Source organism: Tasmannia lanceolata, unplaced genomic scaffold, assembly GCF_043159265.1.
Source record: "Tasmannia lanceolata isolate RefF3 unplaced genomic scaffold, GAP_Taslan_0.1 ptg000013l, whole genome shotgun sequence".
Lineage (NCBI taxonomy): Eukaryota > Viridiplantae > Streptophyta > Magnoliopsida > Canellales > Winteraceae > Tasmannia > Tasmannia lanceolata.
In genome coordinates this window covers 6039502-6061265 of record NW_027518690.1, presented here as the reverse complement: position 1 = coordinate 6061265, position 21764 = coordinate 6039502, and the positions used below count along the sequence as shown (strand labels likewise).

At 38.2% G+C, this 21764-nt stretch overlaps 2 protein-coding genes and 1 pseudogene across 9 annotated transcripts; 2 read left to right on the top strand and 1 right to left on the bottom strand.

The window, feature by feature from the left end:
* The first annotated feature begins 2138 nt into the window (after nt 1-2138).
* Nucleotides 2139-13909, top strand: LOC143889622 (uncharacterized). 8 transcript variants are annotated; one of them, XR_013254877.1, is made up of 6 exons: nt 2139-2277; nt 2852-3787; nt 3886-3949; nt 4128-4480; nt 10848-12040; nt 13665-13908. XR_013254877.1 is itself a non-coding variant. In XM_077393895.1 (5 exons), exons 2-5 carry the CDS (start codon nt 3701-3703, stop codon nt 10907-10909), a joined length of 516 nt encoding a protein of 171 aa, XP_077250010.1. In that variant the 5' UTR covers nt 2139-2277; nt 2852-3700; the 3' UTR covers nt 10910-11368. The 8 variants fall into 8 exon arrangements, 1 of the variants encoding a protein (XP_077250010.1); XR_013254872.1 differs by lacking the exon at nt 13665-13908 and adding an exon at nt 2594-2713 and having other exon boundaries at nt 3886-4026; nt 10848-11368; XR_013254876.1 differs by having other exon boundaries at nt 2852-3949; nt 13665-13909.
* LOC143890538 (PH, RCC1 and FYVE domains-containing protein 1-like) lies at nt 5988-10361 on the bottom strand (annotated as a pseudogene).
* A 4739-nt stretch (nt 13910-18648) lies between the features above and the next one.
* Nucleotides 18649-20347, top strand: LOC143889245 (F-box/FBD/LRR-repeat protein At2g26030-like). Its single transcript, XM_077393419.1, has 2 exons — nt 18649-19599; nt 19699-20347. Exons 1-2 carry the CDS (start codon nt 18676-18678, stop codon nt 19894-19896), a joined length of 1122 nt encoding a protein of 373 aa, XP_077249534.1. The 5' UTR covers nt 18649-18675; the 3' UTR covers nt 19897-20347.
* Nucleotides 20348-21764: the final 1417 nt, after the last annotated feature.

The window sequence follows — 21764 nt, the reverse complement described above, 5'->3', positions numbered from 1 at the left end:
GATTCTAACCACAGGATCACTCAGATTGCCAAACAAAATACGTAAAGTAGACAGAAGAAAGAAGAATGTGAAGGAAAACTATTTGTAGAGAAAGAGAAAACAGAGAACGAATAGAAAACGGAAAGGTCTCTATTAGATTTTTCTATGTTTTCAAAATTAAAGATTGATCTCTGTTTTTATAAGACAGAAGTGTCCGTTCAATACACCCATTAATATAGTAATGACACTTTTTAAGAATAGAGTCGTTTAAATGATGTTACAAATGGGAAAGATCGCATCCCAAAAGTCACGACGCACGAGAACAACAAAGTTATTTGCCAATAACTTTGAAGTTCCACAAGAATTTATACGGTTAGTAGCAAAAACAAAAATAAATTTTGAAGGGAAGGAAAAATGCTTCGGGTCACACGCACAGCCGGCCGAGTCGGGCCGGGCCGGGCGTCGCGCACGTGTATGAATCATTACACAAATCATGAATCGTTATTGCTATAAAAATCTCATTCCTATTCTAATTCCCCAGGTAAAAGGAATGATATTCCAATTCTAGTGTTTGGGTATGCATTAGAGTCTGGAATTCTTTTTTTTTCATATAACTATGAAAAGCATTAGAATTGTTCTCTCTTTTTCTCCTATGTGGGTGAGCATATTGAGTTAAGCTTATGTAAAGTGCCACCAGTTAAATATAATACAATGAGACATACCCACTATTACATGGTGGGCCCTGCCTATAATTGATCTAAAACAGTCGTCTTACAAGGCTAAGTTGGATCTTCAGATGACCTAAAAGTAGACCAATTGATTTGGTGATTGAAAAGAGGAGGTTCTACCCTATACACATTGAAAAGTCAGGGGGGTATAGTTGATGTGTTTGAAACTACAAGGTTATAGTTCAATGTGTCAGAAAGTTGAAGGGTGTGTGTAACTGTTTTTTTCCCATTTATTTATTTACAAAAGAAGTCTTCCACTTTGCTTCATTTGCAAAAACAGTCTTCTAGTTTGAAAATTTACAAACAGTGCCATCACATTTGAGTATTTTTGCAAAGGGAAATGTTATCAGCACTATTATATTTTGATGATCACACTTACGGGTGTCAATTTTGGCTCGGCTCGGCTCGGCTCGGCTCGTTAAGGCTCGTTAAGAATTTAATATATTTAAATATATATATTATATATTAATTTATACATTAAAAGGGTTGTCCAGAAAGTGAAAAGGGGGGGGGGCAAAATATGTCACTTCATTTTTGGAACCCCATTTGTTACTAGGACCACCCCCATAGTGTAAAAAAAGTAGTCAAATTACACTAGTAGGGCTGTCCAGGGAAGATGAGGGGTGTGAACATAATATAACCCGAGCTCGGTAAGGCTCGCGAGCCTGACCGAGCCGAGCTTTTGAGCTTAACGAGCCGAGCCGAGCCTGGCCAAGCTCGGCTCGGCTCGTTTACACCCCTAATCACACTCCTCACTTTATTAAAAGTAAGGTATGGCCGGCACTATAGGATGATCCAAACCGTCCATTAGATGGGCCACAACCTAAATAGGTTGTGCCCCAAAAATTATTTCCATAGGTTTATCACTAACCCTCCAATCTATATAGGGTTGCGATCAACCCTCTAACATTCCGATTGGAGGGTTAAGATCAACCTATGGAAATGATTTTTGGGGCACAACCTATTTAGGCTGTGGCCCATCTAATGGACGGTTTGGATCATCCTATGGTGCATGCCATACAATACTTTTAATAAAGTGAGATCATCAAATTACAATAGTGCTGATAGCATTTTCCTTTTTGCAAATCCGGTAATTCCATCAGTTTTGTGACCAAAACACCCATGGTAGATTTTTTTTGTACTCAATCAAAGACCAAAATGTCCTTATAGATATAAAAAAGGAAAAAATGTTTTGACGGAGTAGGTCCCATGTTCTTGACCCAGGGCCATGCATAAGGTAGTGGGGCTCGTGGGACCCACTAGATGCACGGGTTTGAAATGAGTATTTTGGTCTTTTTATAAGATAATTTTGGCATTTTAGTCACAAAAAATTCCACCATGGTTATTTTGGTCACTCTGTTAGTCTGTTTGTAAAGAAAAATGTTATATCAACCTCCTTTGTTTTTTACTTGGGACACCCCCCCTCTAGTGTAGAATAGTAGACAAATACCCTTAAAACTGCAAAGAAAACAATCAACCAAAAGGTGGGTTCTGTATGTACAGTGGCGTCCTCCACTTGATTTACAGTGAGATCCGGACCTTTTAACCCTAATGCCCGATTCGGCAAAAGGTAGGGCTTTTTCTTACCCTTTCTCTTCTGGGTCTTCTTCTTCTTCTTCCATTTTCTTTTTCTTGTTTGATGCTTTAGAGGTTTTGTTTTCTTGGGTGGTTTTTAATTGAAGGGAAATGAGAACTTGAAATGATCTTTTAATTGAGGGGTTTTCCTTATAATTTTTGCTTGTGTTTATTTGAGAAAGTCTGTTAACAAGCTAAGAAAGGATGGGTATTTTTCATTTCTGTTGTTATTTATATAATGGAATGATTTTAGGAGATTATTTATGGCTTCTGGTTCAAATAAACAGATTTCGGTTGTTGGGTTTTTGTAGTTGGATTTTGAGATTGATTTGATCGAACTAGTTGATCTTTTAGACGACATTCTCATTATGATTATCTTTTGAATTCCATTAAGAGAAGCAGCAAGAACATCTGTTCTATCAAAGTGATGGGTTAGTTTTCAATTCTGTTGTTCTTTATACAATTGAGTGATTTTGGGAAATTATGGTTTCTGGTCAAATATGTCTATGGTACAGATTCCATTCTACTAGTTTTATCTGAAAGAGATTTGGGTTATTGGGTTTTTGTAGCTGGATTCTGAGATTGATTTCAGAACAGTGGATGAGGGCTAAAAGCAAACTTAGTAGAAAGATGTAACCAAGAAAGGGGAAAGGAGAAGAGCAGCAACAAATTTTTTATGATAGAATCAGTTATCTTTCAGATGACATTCTCATTATGATTCTCACTCGAATTCCATTAAGAGAAGCAGTGAGGACATCTGTTCTATCAAAGAGATGGAGATATCTTTGGTGTTCCATCCCTTACTTGGAATTGGACATGAACCTAATCGACGATGCGAGTATGTCAAGGATAAACAATGATGAGGATGCCATGAGAAAATGGGTGCACATTGTGCATCACATCCTGGATTCCCGCCGAGATCACATCCTGAATTGTAAAATCTATTTCTCAAACGGTGAGGAATTCACTGATGATTTTGATAATCTTGTCCTCTTCGTTTGCTTAAACGGCATCAAAGATCTTGATCTCAATTGTTTGACAAATTCATATCAATTCCCTACGCACGCCTGCTTCTGTTAATCTCTAAAGAAGCTGACGTTATCTGGGTGCCACGTAGTTCTTCCTCCTTTTTTTGATAGCATAAGTTGCCCCACGACCCTCACATTCAGTCTAGTTACTATAACTGATGACGATTTGGAGCTCTTCATTTCTTCTTGCCTGTTGCTTGAGAGCTTTTGCTTATATGAGGATGATTTACTAGAGGAAGTGGACTTTAGAAATGTCAGGATTAGCGCCCTCAATCTCCTGTCATTGAAGATCAATTCTTGGAGGCCAACACACCTTTCTTTGAAGGCTGCTCCCCGCCTCGAAAATGTTTCTATTGGCTGTGCAGCTTTTCTGATGACAATGAAGCTAACATGCTTGTTGAGCTACTGATGAATCTACTGACGAATCTGGGTCATGTTGAGAGTCTCGAGTTAGGGTTATTTGGATACATCACCGAGGTTTGCTCTGTAATGTTTATTCAAGATTTTCACGTTGACTTTTGAAACTGCATCATCCGCTTCTTTATTCATGTTGTATATACTTCGCTTTTCTGAAGTCTTTGCGCAGAATGAAATTGCCAAAAAGCTTGCCTGAACTTAAGCTGAAGAAGCTAACTCTAGGTGTGGATTCTGACGTTGCAATTTTCTTGTCTTGCTTGCTTAGGAGCTGCCCCAATTTGCAAGAACTCAGTATCGAGGTCTCATTGATCACAAATGCCTTTTTTTTTTCCAAGTCGCTACATACTGTTGCAGATTAATTTGCAGACCTTTGTTCTAATAATCAGTTTGCTACTTTCAGGGCTTTCAAGAGCAGAAAGAGTTTGTTGAAGAAAACTATTGGGAAAGACAAGGACCTTCCGAGTGTTCGATGCATCACCTAACAACGGTTCGGATCAATATGGATTGTCTTTGCAACTGTTTTGGGATTGGATTTATGGAATTTTTACTAAAGAATGCATATGCTCTCAAGAGAATGAGTATTATTTACCACAGCAGTCTAAAGAAAAAGTTGGAGGCTGAAATAAGTGAGTTGTCTCTCTTGCAAAGGGCTTCTCAACATGCTGTATTGGAATTCAAGACATATGGTTAGAGAGAGCTCTGATTCCTCATAATGACAATCCTCTGATTCCTCAGAATGACAACCCATTGAAAGTACTTATTCAATATGCCTCTATGAAGTATGAAGTGTTGACTTTATATTTTGTTTTTGCCTTCATAAAGAGCTTGAGTTTGAATTTTGGTTTGGCGCATGTCTTGTCAGTATTTCCTTTGTTCATGTAAGCTGCTAACAGCTCTCTGAGTATGATGAAGCTTTACACCATTACAAATCATGATATGAACTTACTCATTTTGAATCGATCTTCTAATACAGATGGATTATGTGATATAACATAACATATGGAACCTATTATATTCAGAAACACGATGTATCTTTACGAATGTTAAATCCGAGATGAACCTTTTGGCTTGTACATTATATATGGTGTCTTGAATCTATTAATTGAATGATAGATCATTTAATAACTTTTTTCATTCCCTTATAAATAGCATTTTTTCTCCTTTTTTTGGCACCATATATTTTTTTATATTTTGGATGGCATTTTGGTTTAGCTGGCAATTGGTTGAGTGGTTTATTTTCATTTAGGAAGAATTTTAGTAAATTTTTATTGATTTTAGGATATGTTTAGGTTGGTTTTGGAGGGCCCCATACAAGAAAAATCATGAATAATACTTTTACTTTCTAGATTGAGTTCAGAAGTTTATTAGGTTTGTTGTTTTCTTTCTCGGTACACCAGGGATATTCAGTGATGTTAGATGAAGGGCTGGGATTGATTTGGGTTGATTGGAGAGAACTATTTCAGCCCTGATCTCTGATTGGTGTGATTCCGATCTTCCCTTATCTTTTCTCCCTTTTTAAAGGCAATCTTTTTTTCTTGTTTCTGATTATTTCTTGTTTAATACTCTATTTCACATGTTTTATTTGCTTTGCTTCATCAGCAGAGATTTTTTTGTAAGGTCTAGCAAACAAGATGATGTAATTTGGAGCAGAACTAATTTCTTTGGAACACCCACAGACAAAAGCTAATAGTTCATTAAAGTATGAAAAATCAAGTTTCTTTTACACCATCATCAGTATTTTCAAAACCAGCCAGATTAACCACATAATGAAGATAAATTGTAAGTTAATGGTATGTTTGAGTATGATTTGAGCAATGTAAAATTGCAATTCTCGTGTTTGTGAGTAACTAAGCTGCGCTCCCAATTTAATAATTTCTTTGCTGAGGTTATCATTTGTCTGCTTTGAATTGTCAACAATGACTTCAGGATATGTAAGTCCAGTTATATTTGGTGTTGGTGTTGTTGAACGAGCTAGACTGGGTGATGCAGATTGTAGGTCCAATAAGTGGCATATTTGTCCATTAGGACGTTTAGGGATTTATTACCATGGTATTTAGTTTCTAGGATTTATATTTCCATGTCTTTAGTTTTTAGGGCTTTTATTTTCCATGTTATTTAGAATTAGGAATTTATTTGTTTTTCATGGAATTTTACTTCATTTGCCTATATAAAGGCCTTATGCAGTAGAGATTGGAAGTTTTGAATGAATACAAATTGATTGGCTTCTCCCCTCTACAGGTTTCTTCTACTCCCTCTTTCTCCTCTATTCCTCCACTTCTACTTCTCCCCTATCTCCTCTTCTACTTCTGATTCTTCACTTTCTCTATTCTTCTTCTTCTTCTTCTCTATCATTCTTCTCTATTTTCCCTCTTCTTCTATTTTTCTTCCCAGTCCTACATCACTGGGTCTTCTTGAGACATGAGATGTTGCTTGACAGAAGGATTACGACAACCAGAGCATATGGAGCAGTGGACACCCATTTATGAACACAGATAACTGCAGTGAAATTTGAACCACACACAACACTCTTTAACTCATTTGTCCTTCAAAGCTTCAAGGGTTGGAATGCTTCTGTCATCATTGTCACCATGGCTTAATCGGCGTTTACCCCCTTGCCCCATGTGTAAACTTCAGTTCTTGAAGTCAAAACTGCAACATGACAGGAACTACATGCTATCTCTTCTACAAAACTATTGCAAATTTTGCTTACAATACAAGTCGGGGCTTTTCCATCAGCTTTAGGGCTCCCCAACTGTTCATAGACAGTACTCCCTATAGTATACACCTGTCCGGTGGTTGTAGGACCAATTGTAATGTTATGCCCACAGGCTACTTCATAAAAGCTTGGTTCAACCAAAGCAGCCACACACTCTGGAACAGGTCTAGGTTCATGATCATCGCATTGTTCGTAATCCTTCTAGAGATTCCACTTCTCTTGGGCCATGGCCTAGAGTGCCTTCCATCACCAAATGTAAACAATTGACCTGCAGATGTTACAACAGCTGTATGCCAAGGTCTACAAGCGATTGATGACGCATGTATACCTTCCATTTGACCAGTTCCCGTTTTAGGAATCCGGTTACTAAACTCACTTCTATGCCCAAGAAGTCCAGAATTGAGAGTGCCATCACCTCATGTATAAAGATCCCTGACATTGTAAAAGCACACATATGATACTCCCCACATGCTACAAATTCAATGTTCAAAATCTTCTCCCCAGATGAAAACGATGCCTTATGCATCAAAATCTTTGTGACACGATCCCTGGCTTCATGAACTTACTGCATTAGATAGACTAACTCGAAAAGCATCTGCTGTGGAACCCCGACCATTATCCCCACCTCTGGATGAGAGTGAGTTGATAGAGTTACCAGTTGAATCAGACAATGGGGCCTTTAGGGGCTGCAGTATACAGTATCACATCAGCAAATGCCTCTGCCAATTCACTGTGTGGAGGACTATCATGTGGAACATCAATTCTTTGGATGTCTCCAGGATCCTCAAATCACCAACCAAGGGCAAGGAGAAATTTAATTTAAGAAGCACTTCACAGACAAATGAACTTTGGAGGAACATCACAAGAACCAGACCTTGTGGGAGGTATCACTGCTTCCAAAGGGAGAACCCAAAGGGGAGTTTCTTCGAGTACATGTACTTGGACTATTTGTTTCAGAAGAAGCTCTATCACTTATAGACTCGATTCTCCCCCTCTAGTACCACGAGAAATCAGTACCTTCAGAGCAACAAACCAGACTTCTGCTTCATCTTCATCCTTGCATATCTGCCATAGAGATATAACCAAGATATATTATAAAGCAGACACAAACCTATTATAAAGAGAATATGTAATGACAACCATTAGGAACAATTTTAGTTCAGGATTCAGAATTCCCCCAATTATCAAGCCAAAAAAAAAACAAGTTTCTAGAATCTTATAAATGACCACCAAAAGATACACTCATCAAGTCCAACAACCTATCATTGTACACAAGAGAAAATGACTGGTACTCCTTCTCAGGTCATGGGCATCGCTGGCATATTGCCTGAAATAAAAGGAGCACATATCTGATGCCCTAACCCTTCAGCATATCTCATAGTCATATCTCAGCTTCAGAACACGAATACTGAGATAAATGGAGAAAAATATTGATGAAATAGAATAACACTTCTAATGAATATCCAATGGGAAACCACATATTGGATTAAAAGGTAACAAAAATCACAATCAGGAATGAGTTACTTGTTTGATTACATATGAAAAAAAAAGGTAATTTAAACAACTGTAGTTTATTTTTTGTGAAATGATATCAACACTGCAATGTTTTAATAAGATGCGTGAAAGCATCTTGTTAGTATTTAAAGGGCTGTGAGAAGGATATTATAGTTCTCAAACAAAATTTACAAGCCTTTTAAATACTAAACGACAAGATGCTTCATACATTTTATTAAAACATTGTGATATCATTTCCCTTTTTTTATTTATTTAGTGGCTATAACGATATTCCTCTAAAAATTTTCCCTCTAAATGGTGCAAACGGAAAAATCTTCCTAGGAAAACAATTTCTGCGAGAAGTATTTTTCCTGCAATGGGGCCTAAAAGATTGGCCCCATTTTTATATTAAATGAAAAATCAAAGTAATTGATATCTTAGTAATAAAAATTGATGAATTGGATTAGTTGTTCTTTGCCATTGGCAGAAATTTCCAATATAGAGATCTGTTCTGTGTCAAAAAAAGCACTGCTAATGTCAAATGCGGCACCCATGTTTGTGTCAATTCCTAACAACTAATCTATTTGCTCAAGTCAGGTCCCAATTACTTGTCAATCCTAGCCCTTGATCAAGCATCCCCTCTCTCTCTCTCTCTCTCTCTCTCTTTCTCTCTGCATGCCCTCCTTATAGGCGTGCAACTTGGGTTGGGTGGGGTCAGGTTAAGGCCAACCCGACCCGACCTGAGGAACCCATTTTTCCAACCCAACCCTGACCGGATCCGAGTTCAACCCGACCCGACCCGACCCAACCCGAGTTTTTAAGCTTATAAAAAAATACCTAAAAAAAAAAAAAAAAAAAAAGGGGTTTCACTCCGGTCGACCCGACCCAAACCCTAAACCCGAACTCGACCCGACCCGGCGTTGTTTTTGGGTTGAACCCCACCCGAGTTGCACCCTGGCCTCCTCATCCATTCACAATTAGGTCTCGCCCATTTAAGTCCCTCTCTACATATCACTCTGCTGCTCGAGATTTATCCGTGGTTAGATATATATTTTCCTCTGTGGGTTTAAATAATAAGGAAATGAGAACCAGAAATGATCATTTAATTTACGGGTTTTCCTTATCTTTTTGCTTGTGTTTATTTGAGAAAATCTTCCTAACTGCAGTCGAAAGAATGGGTTAGTTTTCATTTATGTTCTTCTTTAAAGAATTGAGTGATTTTAGTTTATTATGGTTTCTGGTACAGATTCTAGATTATCTGTTTGGTTGCCGGGTTTTTTTTGTTCCTAGGAGTTATGTGGGAGAAAAAAATACCCTGGGAGATAGGTGGGAAAAAAAAGTCCTAGAAGTATCCTGGTAAAATAAAAATCCCATGTTTGGTTGACCGGATTATGGTGGGAAAAAAAAAAAACCTTTGTTTGGTAGCTTGAACTGTTGGGTAGAAAAAAAATTCTTCTCAAGCTTATTTTTGGTTCCTGAGTTTATTTTTGTTCCTGGGGTTATCTTGGGATGGGATGAAAAGGCAATCATTACAAAAGTGGGATTAAAAAATTCACCCCACAAGTAATCATTACAAGAGTGGGATTAAAATAAACCTAGTGCTAAAAGACAACCAAACATGGGATGGGACCAAAATTTAACTAACTCTTCCTGGGACAAAAATTTAAATTGTTGGGTTTTTTGTAGCTGGATTTTGAGATTGATTGAGTGAAAGATGTAACCAAGAAAGGGGAAAAGAGAAGACCAATAGCGAAATTGTAATGATAGAATCAGTTATCTTTCAGATGACATTCTTGTTTTGATTCTCTCTCGAATTCCATTTAGAGAAGCAGTGAGAACATCTGTTTTATCCAAGAGATGGACATATCTTTGGTGTTCCATCCCTTGCCTCAAATTGGACATTAGGCTCTTAATAGACCATACCACTAAGTATATGTGGATCAATGCTGAGGATGAAACGAGACAATGGGTGTTAATTGTTCATCACATCCTGTATTCCCGCCGAACTCCCATCCTAGTTGTATGATCTATGTCCAAAATAGTGAGGAATTCAATGATAATTTCGATGTTAATTATGATGAATTAGTTCTCTTCCTTTGCAAAATGGCATCCAAGATCTCTATCTTGTTAATCCGAGTAATTCCTGTCAATTCCCTTCTGATGCCTACTTCTGTCAATCTCTAAAGAAGCTGACATTAACTGGGTGCGAGATAGTTCTTCCTCCTTTTTTTGAAGGCTTATCACGACCCTCACATTCATAAAAGTTTTTATAATTGATGACGTTTTGGAGCACTTCATCTCTTCTTGCCCGTTGCTTGAGAGCTTTTGCTTGGATGATAATGAAGAAACAGATTGTAGAAATCTTAGAATCAATGCGCTCAATCTCCTATCATTGGAGTTCCATTCTCGGTGGGCGATACACATTTCTTTAAAGGCTGCTCCCCGCCTGAAAAATGTTTTCTATTCAACAAGTGACTATTTGGATGACAATGAAGCCAACATGCTTGTTGAGCTATTGATGTATCTGGGTCATATTGAGAGTCTCAAGTTATTTCTCTACGATGCCAAGGTTTGCTCTGTAACTTTTGTTCAAGAGTTTCACTTTGATTATTGAAACTGCATCATTTGTTTCTTTATTTATGTTGTATACCCTTTTCTTTTCTGATGTCTTTGCACAAACTGGATTTGCCGGAAAGTTTGCCTGGCCTTAACCTGAAGAAGCTAACCCTACTTATGGATTTTAGTGTGGCACGTATTTTGTCTTGCTTGCTTAGGAGCTGCCCCAATTTGCAGGAACTGAATATCGTCATACTTAGGGTCCCATTGATCACGAATGACTTTTTTAAGTTGCTGCATATTATTACAGATTAATTTGTTGGCCCTTCTTCTCATCAGTTTATCTACTTTCAGGGCGAGCTAGAGGAGAAAGGGTTCGTTCAAGAAAAGTATTGGGAGAGATCGGGACCTTTTGAGTGTTTGATGTATCACCTAACAACAGTTCAGATCAAACTGGATTCTCTAAACCGCTGTTGTGGGATTGCATTTATTGAGTTTTTACTAAAGAATGCATATGTTCTTAAGAGAATGCGTATTGGTTACAGTTTGAGTCTAAAGAAACAGTTGGAAGCTGAGAAAAGTAAGTTGCTGCTCTTGCAAAGGGCTTCTCCACATGCTGAATTGGTATTCAACATAGACAGAAACATTTATCGTGAGATTGTATAGGGAAGGGTGTATCTTGGGTTATTTTCATTTTGGGGTTTATTTCAGGAAAAACTAGGAATTTAAGACCATTGTTTACAGAGAAAGCTCTGATTTCTCAGAATGACAATCCATTGAAAGATCTAGTTCAATATGCCTCTTTGAAGTGCTTGACCTTAACTTTTGTTTTTTACCTTCATAAAGAGCTTGAATTTAAATTTTGTTTTGGTGCATGTCTTTTCAGCAGTCTCTTTATTTATGTAGGCTGTCAAGAGCTTTTTGAAACTAACACTAATATGTTGAAGCTGTGTACCATTAGGGATCATGATATGCACTTACCCATTTTAAATCAATCTTCTAATACAAATGGATTGTGTGAGCTAGCATGGCCTGAAACTTCTTGTTGATTGTAATATGCATTTTTTACCACTTAACATAGATTATAATGTTTAGTGTTTTCTTTTTCTTTTTCTTTTTTACAATTAATCTACGAGCTCTAGATTGGAATTGGATGATAAGGACCACTTGATTAGCTTGAAGTTTGGTCCTTGGCTCTGTTCACTTGCCTTGCCTAGAAAGGGAAGGAAAGGAAAGCACCCAATATTTTCTCGAGAAACATGGAATTAGCGTGTTCAGTTGCATTCACAGGAAAGACGAATATCTGACGTGGACCCCAATTAAAATTACGTGGAAAATAGATTTTCTCGTGGATGGCGCGAATATTTTCTCGCAAAATCGGTGGGATTTACTCTTTCTCGAGAAAAATTATCGGGCGCTACTTTTTTTTTCGCACGAAGGACGCTCTCCCCAAGAACCCAAGCAGTAAAAAAGCTAGGGTTTCTCCTACCTCGCTCTCCCTTCTCCGGCGACCATTGTAGTTCTTCCTTCTCCGGCGACCCATCAAGGTCAGTGATAATAAACCCATCTCCATTCTCTGATCCTCTGCTATTTTTTTTTGGGGGGGCTAAAATCTCTTCTTTTGCTAAGATGGGTCTCCATTGACCTTGATCTACAACAAAGAAAACAAGAAGAGATTTTAGCCCCCAAGATGTGCAAGATCTATATGGTTATAAGGTTCTCCAAGTTCGATTTTTTTTTCTTCAGATAAGAGTTTTTGTTCGGATTTTTTTCTCAAAATAGGGTCTGTAAATGGGTTGTTCTCACTGTTTCACAAACGGGTTTGGGTTGTTCTTGAGGGTTTTAGATATGGGTTTATTTCTAGAAATGGGTTTGTTTAGGCATGGTTTTCTTGGAGATAGGGTTTCGGTTTTTTTTTTCTTGGATTCTTTTTCCGGAGTTGTTGGGTTTGTTCTCATTTCTTCTTCCATTTGCAAGATGTTTATGGTAATATTCATGGATCTTGGTATAAATGGGTTTTCGTTCTCATTTCTTCTTCCATTTGTAAGATGTTTATGGTAATATTTATGGATCTTGGTATATATGGGTTTTGGTTCTCATTTCTTCTTCCTTTTGCAAGATGTTTATGGTACCCATCATTTATTCGGTTCTTATTTTTTCCCCCGCTTTCTGGGCAAGTGAACAGCGAGGGAAAATGACAGTTTCTTTTCCTTTCCTTTCCATTTTGCCACGTCAGATTCCTTTCCTTTCCTGCCAACTGAACGGAGCCTTAGAGATCCAAAGTGGATTTCACCTATTAAATACAATGCCCCTTAGCAATTTAGTTATATTCTCACTGAACATCTTTGCCTCTTTGGAGTGATGGTACTAAGATGGCCAACTTAAACTTATTGTTGGGTCTATATCGATTGTGGTTCACCGCAGCAGCTGTTTTATTTCTTGACTAGTTGCTGAAACTTTGTCATGTTTGTTTTGGGGGATTTGCTTGGCAATTTCGCGGAAACCCTTTTCGCGGCTGACTTTTTCATGAGAGAACAGCCACGCAAGCTCTTTTTTGGCAGTTTTTTCTTGGTCGTTGAATTCATCATAGGTGACTTGGCATACCAAGGTGCCAGTAAGTTAGGGGTCAGTGGTGGAGTCCACCTGGTATGCGCAAACATGATTTATGCAAAAAAAAAAAAAGGTATATACTTTTATGAACATAACAACATTGCAGTTTTGTGTTCAAATATCTGCTAAACCAATGGGAAGTTTCACTAAGAGAAACTGCTAAGTCATATGCGCCCTGTGAAGGTGATACATCTGTTCACATGTGAACAAAACAGAATGCTTTTTTTTTAAAAGACGATAGAAAGTTTAACCGGGGGGAAACAATAAACCATTTTGAGTGTGTGTACATTTTCTGAAGTATGGAGACCACCAGCTTGAATGTAATACTTCAGTTGTTCGAAAATTGTAGACTATTGAACAATGGAATGCAACAGATGCCATATAGTGTCCCCATGAAGGTGATACATCTGCTCACATGTGAACAAAACAGAATCCTCTTTTTTAAAGATGATAGAAAGTTTAACAAGGGGGGAAACAATAACCCATTTTGAGTTTGTACATTTTCTGAAGCATGGAGACCACTAGATTGAATCTAATTCTTCAGTTGTTTGAAAATTGCAGGCTATTGAACAATGATTTGCAACAAATGGCATATAGTGTGAAGCTATCTCACACCTCTTGAGAAATCTCACGGGCAATGGATTTATCTAATACTCACCCGAAACGACTGAACAAATTTACTCCATTAACTAACAGAATTCTGCAACCGGGAACTGATGCTAATAAAATTCTCTGCTTTTAGCTGAACTTCTGTTTGCTAGTTCACTTCTAGAACTACTCACCTTCCTACATATGCTGAATTTTGTTCACTGATCGAACCTGCAACTTCAATTTGATTAATTAACATTTAGCATTATTTGTAAATTTAGATTCAGCTCATAGCTGAACTGATCTACCATAGAATTTGTTATTCACTAATGAGATGAACTTTCTTAAAAGTGTCACAGTTCAGCTCAGAGCAGATCTGAACTGAACTGAAACCCCTTTCTTTTTCAGATATGTTTTGAACAGACTACAAACATCTTTCAAGAACCAATCTTACTTGATCCAATTCCAGAATTATCTCATGTCAACTGTCATTTTGGCTGATTTTGTGCTATTCATTTAATTTATCATAGGTGTTTGTTCTCTCATACAAAAGTCAGCCGCAAAATGGCTTTCCGCGAAATTGCCTAGCAAATCTCTTGTTTTTTATTATGCGTTATAAAGAATCAAGTGGTAAGCTGGTTGGTTGTTGCATCCATCTGAACTCTATGAATAATTTTGGGCCGTCAAAGATCCAAAGCAAAGCCTATCAAATGAACGATTTCGACTAATCAAAGGTGAGACCCATTTTGTATTACGATGAGGTTTACATTTATTTTGCCACACAAATGATTGTTAGAGAAATTATTGGATTGATTGAGGCGTGTCATAGGCGGGCTTACCTTTTACCCGACACATTTAATGTTAGATTTACAACGCCACAGAAGAAAACAAATCATTTGATTTCAAGAAGGTGCCCTTAACTTCATTCGATGGTGGGGTTGGTCTCGCGAATTGGGTTCTTGTCATGTTGAAGGACTGGAACTACAATTGATCGGTAGTTCAGATGGCTCGATCAGAGTAAACGAAGATTCGCTTAGTATTAATTTATCCGGAAAGCGTTCTTTTCAGTTTATTCGTGTAATTCTTTCTCAAAAGATTATTGGATTCTAAAAAAGACGATAGCTAGCCGATTAGGTGATCTAAGGCATGGTCTACCATATGGAAGGTCTAGGTCGGATGTGATGTTTCAGTGACTATCAGACACTTAATCTATGAAGCTAACTTCAAAGACAAAAACACTCAGAAGAACACCTACCAATACATTTCCATTGGGGGCACTACCCTACAGTATGGGGTCAAAAGGCCAAAATAAACATCTCGTAAACTCGGTAAAGTGGATTTATGCTCCTGACTCTAAAGTCGACTAAAGTAGTTTTCCTACGCTAGCTGGGCCGTAGCACGAAACCTCTCAAACCAAGCTAGAGGACCCCAAGATGCCTTACGAAGCCGGCACACCATAGTCTTAGATGACGCAGGGTAACCTGTTCGAATCATATCCAATGGTCATTGGAATTTCATATATCTTGCATTCTCTATGAGAATCTTATTTATTGGCGATAAGGCGAAGAAATAGATTCACCAACCTATTCCAATATGATCAAGAACGAGAGAAAGAACTAATGCCTCGTTCTGGTATCTCTGTAGTAGGAGCATTGCAACTACATGAAATAATGTATCAACTTTCTCCATCAACTTTCTTTGTTGCAGTCGTGAGGAATCATTGGACCATCTCCTCATTCACTGCCCTTTATCTTTTTAGATTAGGATGAGAACAATAAGCTCCTTTGGTTTGAAGTGGGCCCTCCAAGGGTCTATCAAGATGATTATTCTTGAATGGTGCAGGGCCGTTTGGTGAGGTTGATAGAGCCACGTGGAAACTTGTTCCCTTCATGTTGATTTGGCACTTATGGAAGGAAAGACATAACAGCATATTCAAAGGGCAAATCCTTAGTTGGGAAAGTATTGCTTTTGAAGTCAAAGCCAATATTATAGCTCAGAGTGGTATTGGGAATAATGGACCAAGTTATTGCCTTCGGGACATCTTAAGAAATTGGAAGACCATAATTATTGAAAAGAAGATGAAGCAATCTGTTGCACCTAGGTGGAACCCGCCCCCAAATGGTTGGATTAAATTGGACTTTGGCGGTAGCTCAAAAGGGAACTCTGGCTGAGCAGGGATTGAGGTTTATTCAGGGACTCAAGGGGATATATCCTACTGTCTTACCAGACCGGCGGGCATTTGCGACTCAAATGAAGTGGAAGCTCGTGCATTATTGTGGCAATTGAGGTGGTTCGCAAATCATGGTTGTGGTCAATTATTAGTTGAAGGTGAATCTACCAACGTTATATCTTGGGCCACTAACAAGGGCATAGGTCCTTGGGCGATCACGGGCATTGTGGCTGCAATCAGGGATCTTGCTGCATCGTTATCCTCAAAATTTCAGCATATGCACGGGTCTGCCAATGAAGATGCCAACAAATTAGCTAAAGATGGGGCTGATGGAGATGGGATTGTCATTGTCGAGATGGATCATAATTTCGAACCGAGGGATGTCTAAAGGTCTTCGCAGTCGTTACATGTAATTGCAGGCTGGTACTTTTTAATCAAGGTTTGATGTAAAGAATATTACATCAGTGGGACACCTTCTCCCCTAGCTGTAATAGTTTTTCTCTATTAATAAATTTGTTATCTTTCAGAAAAATAAAAAACTCTCTCCATTAATAGTACTTCTACGCCCTCTATAAACGATATTCAAGCCTCACAGACTTGCAGATTCAAGTAGAACAGCAATGGCTTCGCAATGTTTCATGGCTTTTTTAAGCTTCTTAGTAAGATGGCCTGAAATCTTGTTAGCCATTTCTTGTTTCTTCTTCATCAGCTGTTTGGATCGAAAAGACTGAGTCAGGTGAATTGGGCTATCTGGGAGCAATTCCCACCGTTTTTGTTAACATCGATGGTGTTCTAGATTGGGGGACCTCAGTTCTTATAGAGTGAGGGGGCACATGTGTGGTCAAGGGCCAGTGGTTCACTCTACATGGAGATGCTAGTCACTCGTGATCCTGTTAACATCGCCAATTTCTTCAATTTTACCAAGGGCCCTGATTTTCTAGGCATTTTTACATTTTCAGGGATTCGATCTTCAGTGCGGACGGCGATTGATGAAAACTTCACCGGAAAATGGCGACCAACTGTCACGCAACGAAGATTCTGGCAATAAGTAGTTAAGAAGTGCCGAGAAAATGTGGAGAAGGGGTTAATTCCTCTTCTAGAGATCATGGACCAACACGAAAAAGTCGTCAATTTGCAAGACTTGATGCTATGATTCATGTTTGATAGCACCCACATTCTGGTTTTCGGCATTGCTCCCGTCAGTGCTTCTGCGAGCTTTCCGGATGTTCCGTTCTCAATCGCCATAGACGAAGCGGAGGAAGCGATATTCTATTGGATTCTTTACCCGGCAACCTGGTGGAAGATTCAAAGGTGGGTGAAGATTGGAAAAGAGATGAAATATGCTGAAGCTTAGGAAACCATGGATGTCTTTGTAGCCCAATGTGTTGCAAAAGAAGAGAACTGAGTAATTAATTGAAGAAGAAAGGAGAGGATCAGAGGATGATAAAGAAGAAGAAGAGGAAGCTGTTGATTTATTAACATCTTATATGGATAACAAAGTGAAAGATGAAATGGGTGTTCCGACATATGATAAATTTCTTAGAGACACCATGTTGACTTGGTTGTTTGCAGGGAGAGACACCACCAGTTCATCTCTCACTTGGTTCGTTGAATAATTTCTCGAAACCCAACTGTCCAAACCAAGATCAGAGAGGAACTCCATACAATTTTGCCTGAAATATGCCGTAAGGTGTGAAACATAAACATGCTATTTGCATATTTTGGGTACTTGGGAATTTGAGTAATGAGACTGAGAAGAATGAGATTGTAGCAAATCAGGGAATGAGGTTCATTATGTGAATCATTGACTCATATGAGTCCACTCAATTCTGGCGTGGGCAAATTCTTGACCACGTATGTCCAAAATAGTTTTCATGTGTATCTCGTTCCTGATCAAGATGTTTGTTTTTCATAAATGCATATATGAATTATGTCCGTGCCCTGCTTTCTTAAGAAGTACACTGAAGATGACTACACTGATTTTCTGAATTTTGGAGAGTGCTAATATTGCCTTTTAACATGGAAGGGAAGCATGATAATTTATGCATGTGAGATAAGGTGTCACACCTACAGATGCTAGTTCTATGTTTTGGGTACTATGAACTTTGAAAAGTGATACTAATGTTTATGAGACTTGTGAATTACTCTCCATCCATCCAATTTGCAAAAGCTGATTGGGTCAATCATTAAATCACGTGGCTCAACTAAGTTTTCCCTCAAGAAAGTTCTTGGAAAGAATATTGATCTCACTAGTCCAAAATAGTTTGTATGAATATCCCATTCCTGGTCAAGATGTTGTGTTTGGAAAATTCATAAATGAGTTATGTTTGAGCCCTTCTTTCTCAGAAATTTGAGGATGGATTGGGTCACTTTCAAACTAAAGCATTTGAAGTCAGCTGAAAGCCTGAAATTCCTTTCCGCAAAGTTCCCTAGCAAATCCCATGTTATTGATTATTATATAGTCCTCTCTCTCTCTCTCTCTCATTGTTTCGGACTGTAAAGGCCAAAAACGCTAACCCTAACTTTTACCTCTCTCTCTCTCTCTCTCTCTAAGTCTGCTGCTGGAGATTTATGCGTGGTGGAGGTTCTAACGCTGGTTTGGGCAAAAGGTACATCTTTTACATTTCGTTTTTCTTCTTAGTCTTCTTCTTCCATTCTCTTTTTTCTTGTTTGGAGCTTCTTTTTGTTAGATGTTTTGTTTTCCTGGTTGGTTTTTTAAATAATAGGGAAATGAGAACCAGAAATTATCATTTAATTGATGGGTTTTCCTTATCTTTTTTTGCTTGTGTTTATTTGAGAGTGAAAACAGAGAGGATGAGGGCTACAAGCAAATTTAAGAGAAAGATGCAACCAAGAATGGGGAAAAGAGAAGAAGAAGAAGAAGAGCAACAAATTTGTGATGATAGAATCAGTTACCTTTCAGATGACATTCTCATTATGATTCTCTCTCGAATTCCATTGAGAGAAGCAGTGAAAACATGTGTTCTATCCAAGAGATGGACATATCTTTGGTGTTCCATCCCTTACCTGGATTTGGATAGAAACCTTATGATAGGCCCTACCCATATGTCCAGGGAAAGCGATGAGAAAGATGAAATAGGAAAATGGGTGTCCATTGTGCATCACATCTTGGATTCCCGTCGAACTCCCATCATGAGTTGTAGGATCTTTATCGAATATAGTGAGGAATTCACAGATAATTTCAATGAAATTGTCCTCTTCCTTTGTGAAAATGGCATCCAAGATCTCTACCTCGAGGAGTCGGCGACTCCCTATATCGATGATGTGTTTTATTGCTATCAATTCCCTACCGATGCCTACTTGTGTCAATCTCTAAAGAAGCTGACATTATTTAGGTACAAGGTAGTTCTTCCTCCTCTTTTTGAAGGCATAAGTTTCCTCACGACCCTCACACTCATTGAAGTTTTTATAACGGATGTCGATTTTGAGCGCTTCGTTTCTTCTTGCCAGTTGCTGGAGAGCTTTTGCTTGGATGATAATCTTTCCGAACAACTTGAGTTGAGAAGTCTCAGAATTAGCGCGCTCAATCTCATGTCATTGGAGATCTATTCTACTAAGCCAACACACATTTCTTTGGAGGCTGCTCCTCGCCTGGAAAATCTTTTCTATAGTCCAAATGCCTTTTCTAATGACAGTGAAGCCGGCATGTTTGTTGAGCTACTAATGAATTTGGGTCATGTTGAGAGCCTCAAGTTAAAATTATTTCCAGACACCCAGGTTTGCTCTGTGACGTTTGTTCAAGAGTTTCACTTTGACTATTGAAATTGCATCAATCTGTTTCTTTATTCATGCTGGATATCCTTTGCTTTTCTGAAGCCTTTGTGCAGAATGATACCTACAAGTTTGCCTGCCCTCAATCTGAAGAAGCTAACCCTAGATGTGGATTATGATGTTGTACTTTTCTTGCCTTGCTTGCTTAGAAGCTGCCCCAATTTGCAAGAACTCAATATCATTATAACTAAGGTCCCATGGATCACAAATGTTTTTTTTTATTTTTTATGTTGCTGTATATAATTGCAAAATAATTTGCAGACTGTTGACCTTGTTCTCAACAGTTTATTTACTTTCAGTTCATCCCGGATGAGGAAGGGTTTGTTCAAGAAATGTATTGGGAGAGACAGGGACCTTTCGGGTGTTTGATGTATCACCTAACGACGGTTCAGATCAAAATGGATTGTCTAAATAATTGTTGCGGGATTGGATTTATGGAATTTTTACTAAAGAATGCATATGTTCTCAAGAGAATGAGTATTATTTACCACAAGCATCTAAAGAAACAGTTGAAGGCTGAAATAAGCGAGCTGTTTTTCTTGCAAAGGGCTTCTCAACATATTGTATTGGAACTCAAGGCCTATAGTTAGAGAGAGAGAGCTCTGATTCCTCAGAATGACACTCCATGGAAAGTTCTTGTTCAATATTCCTCTATGAAGTGCTTGACTTGGAATTTTGTTTTTGCCTCCAGAAAGAGCATGAATTTGAATTTTGGTTTGGATGCCATGAAGCTTTCTACCATTACAAATCATGATATGCACTTACCCATTTTGAATCGATCTTCTATTACAAATGGATTATCTGAAGTAGCATAACAGATGGAACCTATGATACTTAGAAACACAATGCATCTTTGCTATTATTAAATCCGAGATGAACCTCTCGGATAGTACATTATATATGGTGTCTTGAATCCATTAATTAGATGGTAGATAATTTAATAACTTTTTCCTTTCTTTTTTAATAGTAATTTTTTTTTAGTCAGTAACTTTATAATTTTACATATATGTAACATGTTACCCATAAACGGGTTTTGGTAATTGACTTAAACTGAAAAAAAAGGAGGAAAAGAGACATCTATTTATGTTCTTTTGACAATGGTGAGGTTGTATGTAAGGGCAGTGGATAGATGAGAATGGTGTGGTGTGCCCTTTTTTTTAATGGAAGGGATTTTATTAACCCATGAAGGGTTAGTGATCAAAGCATTCCAGGGCTAGCCTACCAACACCATCTCTAGCTAACTGATTCGCCTCACTGTTAGCTGCTTTCCAAACATGATTAAAAATGACATTATGTCCTACCAAGCGATCCATAATCTCTTCCATCACATCTCCAAACCTCCTTGGGAAGGATGTTCCATGTCCTTAACCGTCAGTTCACATTGAGGGAGTCTCCTTCAACAATGAGGTGATCAAGATTTACCTCTGCTACTAAACAAGTGCCAGTGAGAATGACCTGATTTATATATTAGTAGTGTCTGATATGCCCAAAAGCCCAGAGAATGCCCGTTTGGTTACTCTATTTCACTCGCAAAGAAGGCATCTGCATCTTTACCCAAAGATTACTCGTCAAAGTTTAGCTTCACAAAACCTTGAAGGGGATGGGCTGATGCAGAATGTTTTGCAGGGGTGTGGTAATCGGCATGAGGTGACAGGCCCATGCTAGTGAAAGACAGTGGGGATTGCATTTTTCTCTCTATATTGATGGCTAAATTTACTCTTACCAAAAGGGAGGTATCTATAATCCCAAGTAGTACTTCGATAGCCAATACACCTTAAATTTTCAAGATATCTCTGCATAGATAAAAGTCTTAGAAATGAGTTTCAGGTTCTAAACCAAATACTGACTAAGCTCAAGTGCTAGTTACCGAATTAGGTGAAGTGCTTAAGGAATTGGTTCTGTCAGTCTTCATGCTTCTTGAAAACTAAGATCACCTAGTTAGAAAACCGATTGGGCAAGAAACATTACAGAACAGTGGATGAATTGCCTTGTTACAGATAAGCACCAAAACACCATCACATTCAATGTGTTATGATACATAGAGCAAAGTTGCTTGCTCTTCCATTGCAATCACAGGATGAGTTTGTTCAGCCATCATTGCATGAGAATTC